Source organism: Nannospalax galili, unplaced genomic scaffold (assembly GCF_000622305.1).
Source record: "Nannospalax galili isolate Female #2095 unplaced genomic scaffold, S.galili_v1.0 scaffold371, whole genome shotgun sequence".
Taxonomy (NCBI): domain Eukaryota; kingdom Metazoa; phylum Chordata; class Mammalia; order Rodentia; family Spalacidae; genus Nannospalax; species Nannospalax galili.
The window spans coordinates 6,064,555-6,084,017 of NW_008331606.1; the positions used below are offsets into that span (position 1 = coordinate 6,064,555).

General features: G+C 38.8%; 1 protein-coding gene and 1 pseudogene across 6 annotated transcripts in view; one reads left to right on the plus strand and one right to left on the minus strand.

The window, feature by feature from the left end:
- Window positions 1-19,463, plus strand: part of Phf6 (PHD finger protein 6) — a 58,829-nt gene that overhangs the window by 30,594 nt on the left and 8,772 nt on the right. For 4 of the 6 annotated variants that reach the window (XM_008826754.3, XM_008826756.3, XM_008826757.3 and 1 more), the window contains 4 exons: window positions 11,159-11,328; window positions 11,483-11,626; window positions 14,157-14,261; window positions 17,769-17,902. In XM_008826754.3, coding sequence (XP_008824976.1) covers window positions 11,159-11,328; window positions 11,483-11,626; window positions 14,157-14,261; window positions 17,769-17,902 — 553 coding nt within the window. The remainder of the gene's footprint in view (window positions 1-11,158; window positions 11,329-11,482; window positions 11,627-14,156; window positions 14,262-17,768; window positions 17,903-19,463) is intronic. The other 2 variants (XM_008826758.2, XM_029560454.1) reach the window with 1 other exon arrangement.
- On the minus strand, window positions 2,960-3,137 carry LOC103728776 (annotated as a pseudogene).

The following is a 19,463-nucleotide window of genomic DNA, read 5'->3' on the forward strand; positions in this document are numbered from 1 at the left end:
TCAGTAGAAAAAAAATCAAAAGAAATGGATTAGAGGTCCCAGTAAGAATGAAGAAACCTGAGACCTCAGATACTTATGAGAGCAAACGTCTGTGATTCCAAAGTGACATAAAGGTATTTCAGAGGTGGACGCATTTTAGGTGATTATCAATCAGGTATTTGGGTGTGACTAGGAACTGAGTACTTGGTGGAGGATATCACTGAAAGTCAAAGAACTGAGTGGCTAGGTGTTAGATGGGTTGCCTGCATGCACAGAATGAAGATGGATTAGAACAGAGAAGGGCTGTGAGCTGTGTGCCAAAGAAGGCCTGCTGCATAAAGTTGAATGATTGTGAGGGGGAGTTGTTTGAACCAAGAAGTAGCATGGTGGCATCTAGATCAACAGAACTGGCATCCCCTGAGAGCTTATTAGACGTACCTAATCACAAGCCTTATACCTACTTACTAAATAGGGCTCTGTCTTTTAACAAGATCCTCAATGATTTGTATTCTTTAAAGACAGAGAAGTAGTGGTGTTTAGCTTAATGGTGTGGACTTCAGAGATACATGGCTTTTTGACAGAATGATAGAGATCTAGTGACCTGACAGTACTATTTTGTAGAATGTTCCTTGATAGAAATGTTCCTTCTTTGCATCATCCAATATGGTAGCCACAGGTGGTTATTGACTATTGTCTTAAATTCATACTACATTTTTTTTAAAAGATTAGAACCTAATTTGATTTATTTTTATTTTGTGTGTTTGAGTGTTTTGCTTGAATGTGCCTCATGTGCATGCAGTGCCCTCAGAGGCCAGAAGAGGGCATCAGATCCCCTGGAGCTGGAGGTATGGATGGTTGTTAGCTACCGTGTGTGTGCTGGGAACAGAACCTGGGTCCTCTGCAAGAACAACCAATGCTCTTAGCACTGGGCCATCTCCCAATCTCCTCTTCACTCTTTTTTGCTTTTTACTATTTCCACTTTATTTTTGTGCATTGCCAGGGATCAGATCCAAGGCCTCACAAATGCTAGGCAAACATTCCAGCATTGAGCCACTACCATCTCTAGCCTTTTTTAATTTTTTAATTTTAATTTTTAACATTTATTGATTTTTGTGTGTGTGCACACATACCACAGTGCATATGTGAAACTCAGAGGACAAATTATGGAGTTGCTTTTCTCCCATGTGGGACAGAGAGTTTGAACTCAGCTTGTCAGGCTTGACAACAAGTGCCTTTACCTGCTGAGCCATCTCCCTGTCCCCTTTACCCCCTTTTAAGGCATTATATATATATTTAAAAAAAAATAAATATGGGGCTGCAGCGGTCACTTAGTGGTTTAAAAGCACTTGCTGCTCTTTTAGAAGACTGGAGTTGGGTTCCTAGCACCCATATCATGTACTTCACATTTGCATTGAACTCCCGCCCCAGAGGATCTGATGCCCTCTTCTGGCATCTGTAGATACCAGCATGCGCACACACACACACACACACACATAAAAATATTTTTAAAAAGTTAAATGTTGGTGGGGCTGGAGAGATGGCTCAGTGGTTAAGATCACTGACTCCTCTTGCAGGAGTCCTGGGTTTGATTCCCAGCATCCACATTGCGGCTAACAACCATCCATAATTCCAGTTCCCAGGGATCTAATGTCCTCTTCTGACCAACATGGGCATTGTACACACATTGTGCACTTACATGCATGCATACAAAACACTCATACACATAAAATAAAAAAAAATACAGATGAATATTGGTAATAGCAAATAGCTATATCTTGTAGCGTATTGCTAGTCTATGTATAAGAACTTCAATAAGATAGCTTATTGAACACTAAACATTTGAGTATCTACAAGGAACTGTGATTAGGTATAAAAGATAGTTCATTTAAGATTATTTTTTAGGATGTCAAGGTAGGATTTCCACAAATTGAAGGTGAGTTCAAATTTCAGAGTGAAAATATGTCTTAACTGAGCAAATGAATCTGGGGTGAGATTTTTAATAAAACCAAAACCAAAACAACAACCAAGTAGTTGTTGGATTTTAACTATTCACACCAATAATATACAGCATAAATATGTCATGATCACAAATGTAACTGCAGGTCAGTTTACATTGTTGAAGTCATAAGGAACCAAATGTATAGTGCATTCTTTTTCTTAAATTACCCAATATAGAATGGGCACTTAAAATGTTTGGCCCTGGGGTCTGAAGAGATGGTTCAGCAGTTAGGAGCACATCCTACTCTTACAGAAGACCTTGGTTCTGTTCCCAGTACACATACCAGGCAGCTCACAACCACCTGGAACTCCAGCTCTAGGGGATCAAATGCCTTCTTCTGGTCTCTGAGGGCCACCTCTCCCTGCATAAATGAAATCATAAACATTAAAAAATATTTATTTTAACTTTGAAAATTTTTTATTTTTAAATTTTGTGTGTGTGTGTGTGTGTGTGTGTGTGTGTGCACATACCAAGGTGTGAAGGTCAGAGGACAACTTGCAGGAGTAGGATCTCTCCTTCCACTGTGAGGGTCCCAGGACCCAACTCAAGTTATCAAGCTCGACTGCTGGCACCTTTGCCTGCTCGGCCAGCTCTCTAGTCCCAAGAGTTCTTGACGCTTCTGCAATGTGCAAAATGTGTGTGTTTGTGTATGTATGTGTCTGTGTATGGGAGTGCAAGTGCCCATGGTTGTGAACCATCTGATGTGGATGCTGGGAACTGAATTTGGTTCTTCTGCAAGGGCACCAAGTGAGCTAAGTGAGCCATCTCTCCAGTCCTCATTAGCTTTTTGGACTTGAAATTAAGAACATATCCAATGTACTATTTATTTCCTATTTATCTGATTTTTTTTATTTAAGAAAGGGGAAATGGAGGTGCAATTTTCACTTAGTAACTATCATTTGATTCTTAGTTCTTTTTTCAGAAGGTAGAGCCCATTATTTTAGAATGATAACAGCAATTTATCAACCAAATAACCAGTTTTCATACAGTTTCAATGGCAGCAGTAATTCCCTTGACCTGCCTGTAGAAATCCTGAAACTGTAGAACTGTCATTTCAAAGGATTTACTCTTCAGTTGGCTTGGAATGATGTGCCACTTTTAGCATCGCTGCCAGATAAGAATACTTAAGAGATATGCCACTGTCCCAGCTCACAGCCATACCCAGTTTCCACTACAAATCTGTAAGCTGGTTGGTGACCTGGGATTTAGCATCCAGCACCAGCTCACCCACCTAAAACAGCTCTATGCCCAGAGTTCAGGCCTCGCACAGCTTCTCTTATGTTGGTGTTGCTAAAGTAAAATGAATTACTGAAATACAATTTTGGTTTTGAAGGGGGTGCTGTAAATGGACAAAATTCAGTGTAAATTCAAATCGTGTCTCTAAACATTCTGGTCGAAAGCCACACATGGTGACGCACTCCTTTAATCTCAGCACTCGGAGGCAGGGGCAGGCGGATCTCTGTGAGTTCAAGCCCAGCCTGGTCTACATAGTGAGTTCCAAGAGACCTAGGTGGAGCTATAGGGAGACCCTATCTCAAAAAGACCATAAAAACATTCTGGTTGCGTGTTAATACTATAGTCTTCATACCATGTGGCTCTGACTCATATACATACTTTTCCAGATTCATCAGGATTTGACCACCCTTGGACATAGCACTGTTAGGCATATATGCTCAGCTTTGAGTTAGCATGCTCTACAAACTTTTATTATAGGAAATTTCAAATGTCTGCAGAAGTAGAAAGAACAGAATGAAGTCTCTTGTATCCCTCAACAATCTGCTCATAGACAATCTTGTTTCATCATCTCACTTCTAGATTCTATGAAGTAAATCCCAGATCTCTTATCTTAGCCCACTTAGTTTAGAATAATATGTTTCGAGTATCTGATACATGTTTAAGAAATATGCACAAAACACATGATTAGCCTGATATCCTTTCTGGAAAAACAGATGAAGCTTCAGTTTACTAGTCTCATGGAGCACAGAGGAGCAAGCACCCTAAGGAAGGTTAGATGACCTCCCGTTTTCCCTTCACAACAGCTGTGCAAAGCAGAAGTAGTGGTGTTTTCTAAAATGTTAATGCCTGTCCTTTTTTTTCATTTTTACTAATTTTAGAGAGTGTTTATTGGCTGATTGATTGGTGTGGATGGCTTAGGAAATTTAGGGAAAAAAAATCCCCTCGTAGCTAAACAGCTTATAGTCTACAATTACATGAGAAGAATAAAAGCGAACAAATGAATTGAACTTGATATAATTACAAAGCATTTTCCCCATCACTTTTTAAGCAGCCTTGCAAAGAAGAGACCAGCATTAGTCCCATTTAATAGACTTTGCCTTGTGAATGGGAAGCAGTTTTATCAGGTTAAGACTTAGAAAATGGCAGTCATTTTGTCCCAGGGTCCTTTCTGTTTCACACTATTAACTAATGTGAGCCATTAGGAGGACAAAAACAGCATACACGGGCAGCTGTAGGTTGAGAGAAGCCTTGGTTAAACAGAAGAGAGTTAGCAGAGGGACAGGTGGGACTTTCCATTACAAGGAGGAGAGTTGGTATCTTGGTAAGTAAGCTGCTGACTCTTCTGTCCCATTGGGAACACACCAGAGGCATAAAGAATTGTAATGGAGGGAGGGATCTGGACTTTCAAAAGTGACATAGACAACCTGGGCTGTGCTCAGGTTGGGACCATTTGATGGCAGAGGACCTTATTTTGTCACCTACCTTATTAATCTGGACATTTAGAAATTGCAACTGACTCTGTTCATTTGTTTGAATGGGTGCATGAACATCATACAAAGATGAACAGTATGAAAGAATATGAATTGTTGAAGCCAGGCATGGTGGTACACATCTGTAATTCCGGCAATTCAGAGGGAGAGGCACAAGGATTGAGAGTTTTAAGGTCATCCTTGGCTATATAGTGAGTTTGAGGCAAGCCTGTGCTTTCGTCAAAAAAAGAAACGAAGAATACACACTTTTAAGCAGGCTTCTTCCCACCCCACCTAGGTCCTTGAATCTCAGTTTTTAAATTTCTAACTTCTGCTAGGTGTGGTAGCACATGCTTTAATCCCAGCACTTGAGAGGCAGAGGCAGGTGGATCGCCAAGTTCCAGACCAGCCTGGTCTACATAGTGAGTTCTAGGCCAGCTAGGGATACATAGGAAGGCCCTATCTCAAAACACAAACAAGGACTGGTGAGATGGTTCAGCAATTAAGAGCACTGGCTGCTCTTGTAGAGGACCTGGGTTCAATTCTCAGCACCCACACAGCTGCTAACAACCATCCTTATGTAACTCCAGTTCCAGGGGAATTTTACATTCTCTTCTGACCTTCAGGCATTGCACAGCATGGGTGCACTTGCATACATGCAGGCAATACAATCATACACAGAAAAAATTTAAAAGTAAATATTTTTTAAAATAAAAATAAATTTCTAATTTATAGGAGCATATTGAAATGTGCATTTCTTTATAGATACTGTTATGTAAACTTTACTCTGTGTGTGTGCGTGTGCATGTGTGTGTGTATGACATGGCATGCATATGAAAGTCACAGAACAACTTGTGGGAGTCTATTCTCTCTTCCAGTATGTATTTCCCAAGGATGGAACTCAAGGGGTCAGGCTTCAGAGCAAGCACCCCATTTCAATGATAATGAGCATTGCCATTTAAAAGGGGATTTGTAGTCACCCATTGATAGATATGTGTCCCACTTTTTAGCTTTTTATCCAGGGCAAACATTATTTCATCTTTCTGACCATTCTTTAAAAGGGGGCATTGGGAAGATGACAAGTTAATGAGATTGTTGTGAGGCTTAAGTGAGCCTCATATCATGCAGATAAACTGCCATGTGTACTATGTTAAAAACTAAAAGTCTCAAATATTAGCTCTTATGTTGTATTTCCAACTTACATAGTTATAGATGATGGATGCCAAGATACTGTATAAGTAAAGACAAATGGAAGATCATTACATTTATAAGCACACAAAATGCACATAACTTATGGGTTTTGTTATAATCGGGGGCTAGTTACATACAATGGATTACTAGTAGCTCTTACAAGGAAGAAGCTACATTTGTATATACCTACATGGAAGGCTATCAAGCTACATTGACCAGAAAAGGAAAGATATAGAATCATATGCATAGGATGCCATTTATTGTACACACAACCGATCTTTAAAAATCTTTGAGAAATAGCTGGGTGTGATGGCACACGCCTTTAATCCCAGCAGAGGCAGGCCAGCCTGGTCTACAGAGTGAGTTCCAGGACATCTGGGGCTACAGGGAGACCCTGTCTCAAAAAGACCAAAAAAAAACCTGTCAGAAATATTGCTTACTCAGAAAATAATAGCTGACGTTTATTAAAAGTGGCTTATGTAACAGGTACTGTTCTAGCTACTTTATATATGAACTGCTATAATTTATTCCAGAAACTTCTGAGGTCTCAAATCCAAGGACATACAGTATATTGCAAATCCAGGATTCACACTGGGGTAATTCAGCTCCTGTAGAGAAATGCAGCAGTTGACTATTGTTAATTCCCAGGGAGGGGAGGGCGCAGGCTGGATAGGGAGCCAGGTGGAAGTGCTTAGTGGTGCAAATAGGAAGGAGAAGGATTTTTTTGTTACTGTTGTTTTTGTGTTTGCTTCTCTCAGCAGCTAGTTCTTTTATAATGAGAAAAAATAAAATCTCTAGATGTTAAAACATTTTTATAAGTTTGGATCAAGGAGGAAAAAAAGCAGTAAGTTGCAGCCCTGAAAAAATTTAAATGTAGGCCTATGTAGGCCTCAAACTCACTATGTAGACCAGGCTAGCCTGGAATTGACAGAAATCCACCTGCTTCTGCCTTTCGTGTGTGTGATTAAAGACATGTGCCACCCTCTCCAGCCTCAGCTGTCTTTTAGGATAAAATCCTATAACTGTAATCTCTGAGTCAAAGGGTACAATTTTTGAGGATATTGATCATTCTTCCGTATTAGGATATATTACCTGTAAAATGCTAATGAGTTTTATTATGGCATTTAGACGTATGCATCTATTGTTCTTTGGTCATACTTATCCCCTTTATCATTCAAAGGGTACAACTTTTTAAGCTTCTTGTTATGTGTTGCTAATATTGCTTTGTAGAAAAATTGTGCTAGCTTATATTCTTATTGGCAATGGATGAACAACTGGCTCTTCAGCATCTTAGACATTGCAGATTCTTATGATCAGAAAGGTAGCACACTGCCCATTTAAAACATTAAATAGTACAAAGGTACTATTCAAATTATTTTTAAAACCTTTTTAGTTAGAATTATTTATTCGTGTGTCTGTCTGTCTGTGTTTGGGGGGGGGGCATGCAGATGCCACAGTGTACATATGGAGGTCGGAGGAGAACCTTCAGGAGTCACTTCTCTTCTTCCAGCATGTATGTTTGGAGCATTGAACTCAGGTCATCAGGCTTGGCAGCAAGTGCCTTTACCTGCTTATCCGTCTCACCCATCCTAAAATTAGTTTGAAATGAGCTCTCCTTGCCCTCAAATTACATTAAATCACATTCTTCAGCAGTATGGTATACATACATGTTCTCACAGCTTTTTTTTTTGTTTTCAGACAGATCTCACCAGGTAGGTCTGGTTGACCTCCCAAGTTACAATTCTCCTGCCCCGGGCTCCCAAATGCTGGAAGTACAAGAGCGTGCCACTGCACCATGCTTGCCAGAGGCTTTTTTAATATACAAATTTACAGATCTATGAATTGAGCACTTGTTTATAATACAGAATCGCTATTGTGTACTTAGAATATTAATACAAGTCACTGTTCTTATTTTGTGATATATTGCAGACTTCCTTATCAACATGTTGATCAATCTTTTTAATTCTTTGCAGCAATTATATTTCATAGAATAACTAGAAGTGTAAAGTTTTGTCTATTAATAAAAATAGGCTATGCTTATTTTTCATTATTACAAATACTGCGAAAATCTTCCTTGCACTTATATAGTTATATACTTCATACACACAAATGTGTGATAAAGTCTTAAAAATGGGGCTGTCGGGTGCAGAGTTCTGTGCTTTTGCTTTTTTGTTTGTGCTTTTTGTTTTACTGAGACAGGATCTTCACTGTAACCCTGGCTGGCATAGAACTCAAGAGATTGCCCTTGCCTCTTCCTCCTGAGTGCTGACGATAAAAGAGTGCGCCACTAGGCTCTGCAGTTCTGCACTTTTAACGTTCAGAATAAGGACTGTAGTATTGCTTCTGAAACCATTTATCCAGTGAATGCCCGTGCCCAAAGTGTCCCATACCCTTTACTCAGCTGGATAATATTAGTATTTACTTTTTCATTCAGATTGTTCCTTTTAATTTACCTTTTTATTATCATTGGTAAGACTGGGCTTCTGCTCATTCTTTTTAGTCATTCTCTGGTGAGTTGCATGTTTCTGTCCTTTGTATATTTTTCTCTTGGAGTTTATCATTTGAAATACTCTATATGGGTCTTAGTTGTTTGTCACTGTGTGCAAATGGTTTCCCAACTTATTTGCCTTTTCCCCTTGCTTTTCAGGGCTAGGGACTGAACCCAGAGACTTACACATGTTAGGCACGTGTTCTGCCACTCACTTCCCCAGCCCTATTTGTTTTTCAGTTTGATTGATGGTGCCATTTGCTCTACAGATACCTTAATTTTAGTCACATTCTGTCTTTCCTTTTATGGCTACTTATGTGTCCTAATAACAAACTATATATATTTTTAAAACTCTTATTTTCTTCTAGTCACATGATTTTATAATTAGATTTTTACTCTATTTTTTTCATATAATATGAGGAAATGGATATCTTATAACAAATTGGATGGGCCAATTCTCTCAGCTTTTTCCCTACTCATTGAGAATCTCACTTCTATCATAGTCTCAATTTCCAAATTCTTACTGGTCTGTTTCCAAACTTGCTATTCTCTCCCACTGATACATGTTGTATTTTCATGCTAGTATTTTTCCTTCTGTGATGATGGTCATTGAATCTAAGGTTTTGTATAGCCTAGGCAAATGCTCTGTCATTGAACTATATCCCTAGCCCCTGCTATTTTGAAATGGGGTTGGGAGTGCTTGGCTTCTTCTGTTTCCTCTCCCTCTTCTTCCTTCCTCCATTCTCCTTTCCTTTCCTCCTCCTCAGGCTGGTCTTGAACAAATGATTTTCCTGCATTAACCTCTGACATACTAAGATAACAGGCACACATCAAAATGCCCAGCTAGCTCCATTGGAATCTTAATCATGTATGAGTTTGACATGTACTAATCCTTGGTCATAGAAGGGATATTATTTACCTTTTTAAAGTAATTAAATAATTAATTTTATGTGTTTTTCCTGCCTGCATATAAGGTGCAGTGTGTCATGAAATGCCTGAATGCCCATTGAAACCAGAAGAGGGCATCAGATTCCCTGGAACTGCAGTTAGGGACAGTTGTTAGCTGCCATGTGTGTGCTGGGAACCGAACCCAGGTCCTCTGCAGGAGCAGCCAGTGCTCTTAACCACTGAGCCATCTCTCCAGCTCCAGTTTGTTGTTTGCCTTTTAATTTTACTGCTTCTTTTACCTTCCAGAAATTTGAAACTCTAATATAGTTAAATTTATGAGTTGTTTGTGATTTTACTATTGCACTTAAAGCCTCCTGAAATTTTTTTGTTGAAAAAAAATTTTGTTTAAAATAATGTAGTGTATGATGTTAGTGATATTTGCTTTAACTATAGCTGAGTATATTATATACATATAACTCAAATGTTTTAGGTATACTATATACAAATATATATTAGGACGTTTGAAACATTTGATTATGATCATTTTTTCATTTTAAGAAATTTTAGGACTGGGTATGATGGTGTACACTTTTCTGTCAAGTGGGAGGCAGAGGCAGGTGGATGTCTGTGGGTTCAAGACCAGCCTCGTTTATGTATAGCAAGTCCAGGCCAGCCAAGGCTACATAGTGAGACTTTCTCAAAAAGAAAAGAAAAGAAATTTTAATTTTTGGCAAGTACAAGTAATTCTAACAATTTTAATGAAATTCTTTACTTAAAAATTATTAGCTTGGGAATGGAGAGATGGCTCAGCACTTAAGGGCATTAAATGCTCTTGCAGAGGATTTGGGTTCGATTCCCAGCACCCACATGGCAGCTAACAACTGTCCCTAAGTCCAGTTCCATGGGATCCAACGACTTCTTCTGACCTCCACAAGCATTGTATGACACGGGTGTACCTACCTACATGCAGGCAATATACTCATACACATAAAATAAAAATAAATATATATATATATGTTTTGTTATTGTGTGTGTCAGTATGTGCATGCCTGGCACAAAACATGTGGAGGTCAGAGGACAACTTTTTGGAGTCACTTCTCTCTACTTTTAGATGGGTTCTGGGGATTGAACTCAGGTCACCCAGTCTTGTGGAGCAAGTGCTTTTACCTGCTGAGCCACCTTTCCAGCTTATATAGGGGGCCTTTAATACATAACTACAGTAAATCAGTGAATAGCTGAATGAAACACTTCCTGTTAATGGCAGGAATTCTTTTCACATGGGAAATGTTCTAAAATTTCTACATGTGCTACTTCCATATATATAACTCACAGCGTAGCTTTTTTTTTTTTTTTTTACTGCTTAGGTTAGAGCTTCCTTTTGTACTCAGTATTTAATTACTTTAGCAGGTAGTTCAATTATAGGTGACTTCAACGTTGAAGTTGTTCATTCTGCTTTCATGATTGAAGAGCTAGCTATGTACACCAGTGCTGTCCAGTAACCAACCCTTTCCCTCAGTGATCAAAGCAGTCCAGGTCTCTGCTGACATTGTTGCTACTTGCCCGGTATGGCCAATGAGCGCTTGAGATGTGGCAGGAAATTGAGGTTATTTTATTATAGCCATCTTAACAATATTTAAAAACTATAGTCAAGATCACAAATCTCATTTTTGTAGAATTACAGATTCAAGGGAAATAAGGTTACAGTGATGACAATTAAACTTTTTTTGTATTAGATTTTTGTTTTATTTATCTGAAACATTGGGTTGTGCTTCATTGAATATAGCACAGACCAGGTCTCCTCCTTTTTAGAGGCAATTTCATTTTAAGTAAAAGCGTAGATCCTGAAGACTCATGGAATTAATGCTCATTGTAAGATTGATCCATATAAAGCTTTTGCTCGTTTCTAAGCAGGTGATTTAGAAGAAAGTTTTAATGAGCATGAACTGGAGCCCTCATCTCCCAAAAATAAAAAGAAAAGTCGCAAAGGAAGACCAAGAAAAACTAATTTTAAAGGACTGTCCGAAGATACCAGATCCACGTCCTCCCATGGAACAGATGAAATGGAAAGTAGTTCCTATGTAAGTAGAAAACTATTAAGAGTCTTACTTTGTATTGTAAGATGAATATTTCATTTAAACATTGTCTACAGGTAAGTTTTATCATTTGCAATGATAAAAGCTTGAAATACTCAGAACATTTTCAGTGATTTTTTTTTCCTGTTAACATTTACAGAGAGATAGGTCTCCACATAGAAGCAGTCCTAGTGACACCAGGCCTAAATGTGGATTTTGTCATGTGGGAGAGGAAGAAAATGAAGCAAGGGGGAAATTGCATATATTTAATGCCAAGAAGGCAGCTGCACATTATAAGTGCATGGTAAGCATGGTTCTTTTTATGTGCTGTTAAGTCCAAGGTTTTTAGAGAATCATTTAGCTGGTAACCAGATGCTGTACTTTGTCTCCTGGCATTAGTGTTTTAGAGCTTTGAATAGTAATGTGTTAGCTACTTTCCTCATTGCTGCAACGAAATTCCTGACCAAAGCAACGTAAGGAAAGGAGGGTTTAATTTGGGCTTACATTCCATGGGGAGGTCCATGTGGTGGGGGGCACTGTAGCAGGAGCTTGAGACAGCTGGTCCCATTGTGCCCACAGTCAGGAAGCAGAGAGCAATGAAGATCCACTCAGCCACTTCACTTTTATTCAGTTTGAGACTCAGGCCCATGAATTGGTGCTACTCACATTTAGCATGTACCTCTCCACCGCAGTTAACTCAGGGTAGAAAATCCCTCACAGATATGCCCAGAGATTTGTCTCCATTGTGATTCTAGATCCTGTCAAGTTGACAATTAGCATAAACCATCAAAGTAATATGTTATACTCTCAAATATTGATAAATTTCAGATTTTAAAAAATGGGCCTTCCATTTTAGTAGGATTTGAAGTAATAATAATTACAGTTAACATATTGAAATTAATCCATAAATAATTATTTTACAAGTGTACGAATTTCATCTTCATAATGATAAAAACATTTGTAAATGCATTAAGTCTCCACTTACAATGTAATAAATAACACTATTATAGTACTTAACACACTGTATTGCAGTTATTTATTTATGATTGTAGCTCTCCTAATAGACTCTTTGTTTTGTTTTGTTTTGTTTTTTGAAACAGGGTCTTGCTGTGTAGCCCTGGCTGGCCTGGAATTTGTTATGTAGAACAGGCTGGCCTTTCACAGAGACCCTCTAGGTTTTACCTCCCAGGTGCTAGAATTAAAAGCCTTATAGACTCTTAAATTCCTTGAAGAATAAGTTTTTAGATATACATCCCTTAGATCTGCCCTGTTTTAAATTAGACATAAATGTGCAAATCCTTTTGAATTAGATTCATTTTTTTTTTAATTTTTTTGGTCTTTTTGAGACGGGGTCTCCCTGTAGCCCCAGTTGGCTTGGAATTCGCTGTGTAGACCAGGCTGGCCGTGAACTCACAGAGATCCACCTGCCTCTGCCTCCCAAATACTGAGACTAAAGGTATGTGCCATCATGCCCGGCTAATTTATATTTTTATGTGTATGAGTGCATTGCCTGCATGTACGTAAGTGCACCTGTGTCGTGTAGTGCCTGAGGAGTCAGAAGAGGGCATTGGATTCCCTGAAACTGGAGTTAGGGACAGTTGTTAACTGCCATGTGAGTGCTGGAACCAAACCTATGTCTTCTGCAGGAGCTGCCAATGCTCTTAACCACTGAATCATTTCTCCAGGCCCATGATTAGTTTTTAAAACTTATTTACATGCAGGCAGTACACTCATACACATAAAATAAAATAATAAATAAGAGCAATGTTATTTTTTAAAAAAGAATTTGGTCTGAAGAGATGGCTCAGCGCTTAAAAGCACTAACTGCTCTTGCAGAAGACCCTGGTTCAGTTTCCAGCACCCACATGGCAGCTAACAACTGTCCTTAACTCCAGTTCCAGGGGAATCTGATGCCCTCTTCTGACCTCTGCGGCATTGCACAACACAGGTGAACTTACATACGTGCAGGCAATACACTCATACACATAAAGTAAAAACAAAAAGAATTTGTTGCTAGGGTTGAGGACACACATTTGTAATCCCAGCACTTGGGAAACTGAAGCAGGAAGATTGTCCCAGGTTTGAGCCCCACCTGGGCTACATAATGAGTTCAAGTTCAGCCTAGATTATATAGTGAGGCACCATCTCAAAAACCAGATAAACTGGGCTAGCAGAATGGCTCAGTGGTTAAAGGTGCTTGCCACCGAACCTGATGACCTGATTTGAGTCCCCAGAACCCACATGGTAGGAGAGAACTGACTTTTATAAGTTATCCTCTGACCTCCACTCATGTGCTGTAGGACACACATAAATAAATTAATAAAAATTTAAAACGACAACAACAAAAACCACCACAAATCAACAAAAATCTTGACTAGAATGCACACCCACTTTACCCGGAGAACTTTTTTTCAAAATATATGCACTAAGAACCTCCGTGGAGTATATTTCAGACATATCTGTCTTGAAAATAAAACTGAAAGGAGATTCTAGTCCACATCGTTAGTTGAAATTTGCCAATTTAAGCTATTGTTCAAAACTTTTGGGACATAATAAATAGATGGACAAATAGTAATACTATTGAAAACGTTGTTTGAAGCAGGGTGTTTAATCTTGGTGTCTATTGACAATCTTAGTTGGGTTAATTATTATTTTCCAGTGACTATATATATGTATTGCAAAGAAATATGAAAATATTTAAAATTTTTGAGTTAATGCTGGTTATTAAGGAAAAATCTTTTGCTCTGGGAATTAAAGAAATATAACACACATGTTATTTCACTGTTTCTCATAAGAACTGTGAGTGGTCATGTTCCTGTGTTTTTCTTTTCTAGTTGTTTTCTTCTGGAACTGTTCAGCTCACAACAACATCAAGGGCAGAATTTGGAGATTTTGATATTAAAACTGTACTTCAGGAGATAAAGCGAGGAAAAAGGATGGTCTGTGATTTATTTTTAAATATTTGCCATAATGCTCTTTCTGGTTCTGCTTTGACTTTAGGACACATGCCATATTTATCCAGCTATCAAGAAATTAATACAAAGTATTTCCTTTGTTAAACAAAATGTATATACATTGACTTTTTGTAGTATAATAAAGGATGCTGAAGATTCTGAGACTTACTCCAAAGGGAATTCTATGAAGAAGGGCTGACATTTTAGGTCTTTGAAAGCCTTAATGAAATGTATGCGTATGTGAATGACTGTTAATGTTCAGATGTTACATAGGATAAACTTGCTTAAAGCCTAACTTCTGTAAGCCTAATCTAGCATTGAGAAGTTGTTAATTATTCTTTATTTTAATAAAAGGAAAACTTTGTAGGGCCTTTTGTTTAAAGTACACATAGTTAGGTCTCTTAAAATGTTTATCGTAGCTTTAGAGTTTCCTTTCTAAAATGTACTTCAGTCTCAAGTTTTTAAACGTTGATTAGTGGTCAGTAGCTTTGAGAAATGCAATTTCATTGATCACGTAGTCTTTTAAAAGTTTAGGACTATGGAAAGTCAGTGGAATTCAAACATTTATTTGAGGTAACAATTATCCCTAGAAGTGACTTAATTTTTCAATATTTGTTGTAAAGAATTTAGAACAGGGTAGAAACACACCACACACACACTTGTCCTTCACCTTGATTCATCACTTGTCAAGAATTTGTGGCACACATTTAATCTGTGCTTGAAATCTTTTACTTCCAATTATTTGTTTGTATATATGGTGTATGCACATGCCTGTGTGCATGCATTTGGAAGCCAGAGTAAGGTGGCCTGCTCTATCACTCTCTTGTCTTATTCCTATGAGACAGGGTTTTTCTCTGATCCTGGAGCTAGGCTGGTGGCTAGCAAGTCCCAATGATCCCCGTCTCTGTTCCCTATACCTCTGGTGTTCCACGTATATGTGCACAGCCATGTCTGGCTTTTTATATGAGTACTGAGATCTGAACTCACACCCTTGTGCTTGCATAGGAAGTTCTCTCACCCACTGAACTATATCTTTCCATCCCATGTAAACTCTTTTAAAGCAGAACTCAGACTATAACATTTTATTGTTATATAGTTATGTATAACCTACCACCCCCAAGGTTACATTATATTTCCTAGGTCTGTCTTGAATTCTGGACTCTAAGGTTCAAGGAGTCCCCCTGCCTCTGTCTCTTAAGTGGTGGGACTACAGGTGTGGACCAGTGTGCTCAGTTTAATGTTTTATTATTTTTATTTTATGTGTATGAGTGCATTGCCTACATGTGTATAAGTGCACCCATGCAGTGCCTGCAGAGGTCAGAAGAGGGTGTCAGATCCCCTGGAACTAGGGTTACAGCCGATTGTTAGCTGACACGTGGGTGCTGGGAATTGAACCTGGATCCTCTGCAAGAGCAGTCAGTGCTCTTAACTGCTGAGCCACCTCTCCAGCTCCCCAGTGTGCTCAGTTTAAATAAGTTTTGTTTACTTACGTATTCTGATAGGTGATCTTGCTGTGTTTCCCAGGCTGGCCTCAGGCTCGCAATCCTTTGCCTCAGCATCCCAAATAGTTGGGGTAACAGGTGTGTGCCATCAGGCCCAGCCAATACAAATACCTTAATTGGATATTTTCTTAATTAGCAACTCATTAGACTACAAATTAATAGCAAATACCTCAATGTCGGGTAGAATGCACTTCATATTCCTGTTTACCAAACTGTCAGAACTATCTCTATAATATTTATTTATGTGAATTGGGTTCCAAAAGAGGACCTTGTGTTACAGGCCAGTCCCCCTACCTCTTTCTCTCTCTCTCTCTCCCCCCCTCCCCCCCCTTTGTATGCTATTGACTTGTTGAAGAACATAAATTAATTGTCCTATAAAATGTCTTACATTTTTGGTTTTTCATGATACCACTTAACTTGTCTCCCTGTCCTCTGTCTTTCTGTTTAAGGTGGGAATTATAGGAGCTGGAGAGATGGCTTAGTAGTTAGGAGTATGTACTGTTGTTAAGGAGGGTCCCAGCACCTGTGTCTGGTGGTTCACAACCACCTGTAACTCCAGCTCCAGGGGATCCAATGCTTTCTTCTTGACTCCTCAGACACTTGCCCTTGCACTCACATGGGCACACCCCCACATACAGACTCACACATAAACATATAATTAAAAATCTTTTTTAAAAAGCATATAAAGTAGAAGGGTTTGAGTAGATTCTGTTTCCACTCTTGGAGCCCTAATAACATTTCAAAGGAAGGACTATATCATCCATATTTTACCATATCAGATACATAATGGCTGGTCCTTGGAAATTAGTGGTTATTTTGATCCTGCTTTTGTGAAGTTCTCCCCTTGTTCTTTCAGGTCATAGCTTCAGTGTTGATGGTCCTTGTCTGACTCCATAGAAATGACCCTTCTTTGTGGAACTTCCTATTTTAAAGTGTGAAAATAATTTGATTCAGGCCAGTTGAAAATCAGAACTTACAGTACTAAAAAATATGCAATGTTGTATTGTAACAAAAGTCCAAATAAGGAAATGTGACAAAAATTCAATTCCTTTGATCAACTTATTGTATAGCTATGTTAAAGGTTAGGGTAAATGCTAACCTAGGGTCTCCCCTGTGTGTGTGCTATCAGAAATTAGTCCATCTTGATACTCCGCCATCACCCTAAAAATAAAAGCACATCTGGAGTTCAGTAAATATGAGACTGTTTACACCACCACCCCCTTCTTGGTGAAATAGCTAGAAGACATTTTATAATAAAGCAATCTGCCTAATCTCCTGTTTTGCAAACTTACTAGACTATGAAACCTTTTCTAATAGGCACCTTTTAATTGCAGAGCGTTCTTTAGGCAAAGCTGAACTAGGTCAAATTGGGAAGTTTTGGAAAGATTTCAAACTCCATGAACTTTGTAGTGATTTCTTTAGTGAAACAATTGCATTCCTGTTTTTCTTTTTCCAAATCATAATAGGAATGGACCTGATTTCAGGAAGGAAAAGGAATCAAACCACTAAAATACACAATATTAGTCTTTATGTGTGGCAAAAATAAGGGCTGTCGTTTGTATTTAGACGTCAGAGTTTATATGATATAGCTTTAATTCTGTGCTATATATATAATAAGTTTGGTTTGTTGATATACTTTTTTTTCAGTAGAAAATGGCTGGGTTTCTTTAAAAGAGTTATTTTTATTTCTGTGTGCACACATAGGCCATGAGTGCAGGTGCCTGCAGAGTCCAGGAGTGGGTATCAAATACCTTGGAGCTGAGTTACAGGCAGGTATAAACTGCCCAGTATGGGTAGGGTACTGACTGGGAGCTGAACACTGGTCCTTTGCAGGAGCAGCAAGCACTTTCAGTCTGAGTCCTCTCTCCAGCACCTTGGCTGCTGTTTTCTGTGGAAACTGAAATGTTTGGCTGAGATATGCCTAAAATAGAATGAATAAGATTGCCTAAACTTTTGAAATGCTGCTTATGATTTTTCTTTGTTTTAACAGAAATGTACACTTTGCAGTCAGCCTGGTGCTACTATTGGATGTGAGATAAAAGCCTGTGTTAAAACCTACCATTACCACTGTGGAGTACAAGACAAAGCAAAATACATTGAAAACATGTCACGAGGAATTTACAAGTAAGAAAACAATTGTCTGTTTTCCTTAACATGTCAGCAGCTGCTCTTAAACTAGTTTTCTTAATCTCTATTATTTGATGTTTGGAGTAATTTTAGAATATTAAGGATATTGTGTAGAGTTTAGTATTCTGTGGAAAAAGCAGTTATGCATGCAGCCATCAAGAAACGAGAACTGCAGTTAGCATTTTTCTCTGACCACATGCCCCTGGTTTAGCATTCATTCATCTACTTACTCTGGTAGGCAATGTTCTAGGAGCTGGGCCTACACTAATGATCAAAACAGACATAAAACTGGTGAAGCTTACAGTCTGTTGAGAGAGACCTATTAAATAAATGACCGATGAGTCAGTGCTCGGTTACAAAATATGTAAGCATATGGAAGTAGTTATGAAGAGCTATGACAGTGTACATGGAAGAGCTAATCCAGTGATAAGAAGTGTGTAAGAATTTTGTGAAAAAACTGCTTGAGTGGAGATGTGAAGGGCAAAGGTGAACATGACACAGGTGTTCTAGATAGAACAGCACACACGAGAACCTCAGGTGCAACAGAAGCCAAAGGGAGATGAGATGAATGAACAGGCTGTTGCTGATGATCCAGGTGAGAACTGTTAGTCATTTAGAACAAGATATGCTAGTGGAGATAGAAGCCAGAAGAGTGCCTTGGCAAGATGATAACAGAGTAGGATTTTAAGGCCAGGCGTGGTGGTACACACCTTTTACCCCAGCACTGGAGAAGTACAGGCAGGCTGATTTCTGTGGGTTGAGGTCAGCTTGGTCTACCTAGTGAGTCTGAGACAAGTCAGGGCTATGTAGTGAGACTTTGTCTCCAAAAAAGAGGGAGAGGGAGAGAAAGAATAGGATTTGAGGGGCTAATGATGTGGCTCAGTTGTAAAGTGCTTGGCATGCATTAAGTTCTGTGTAAAGTTCTGGGTTCAGTCTTCAGGCGAGAGGGAGGGAAAGAATGGATTCTGAGATTTGGGATTGCGCATCACTCTCTTTGTAATGGGTTTTCCACTTTCCTGTGCTTCCTTGGGCTAGTGGTGTAATGTGTAGTTATAATGGCTCTGTTCATTTAATCAAATGGAAAATAAATTGGTAGGAATCTCTGAATGTTTGATTTGCCTTTGAAAGTTGTGAAGCACTTTCACAGGCAGTAAAATAGGAGCTTTAGAATTTCGTATTCTGTAGAAAAAGCAGTTATGCACGCAGCCATCAAGCCATTTGGGTGTCTGCATAGTGTTAATGCTGTATTATATAATTAACCAAATTTTGTTGAATAATATTGGCAGAACTTTTTCAAGGGAGTTCTGTCACATGTTTAAGGAACAGTGTTCAATTCCAGTGTTACATGGAGAGGTCTAACAGTAAAAATGGAAGACTTTGGCCAGGTGTAGTGGTACATGCCTTTAATCCCAGCACTTGGGAGGCAGAGACAAATCTCTGAGTTATAGGCCAGCCTGGTCTACATAGCGAGTTCCAGGCCAGCCAGGGCTACATAATGAGACCCTATCCCCAAAAAAATAAAAGTGAAAATTGGGAGACTCCTTATCTCATTCTGTAA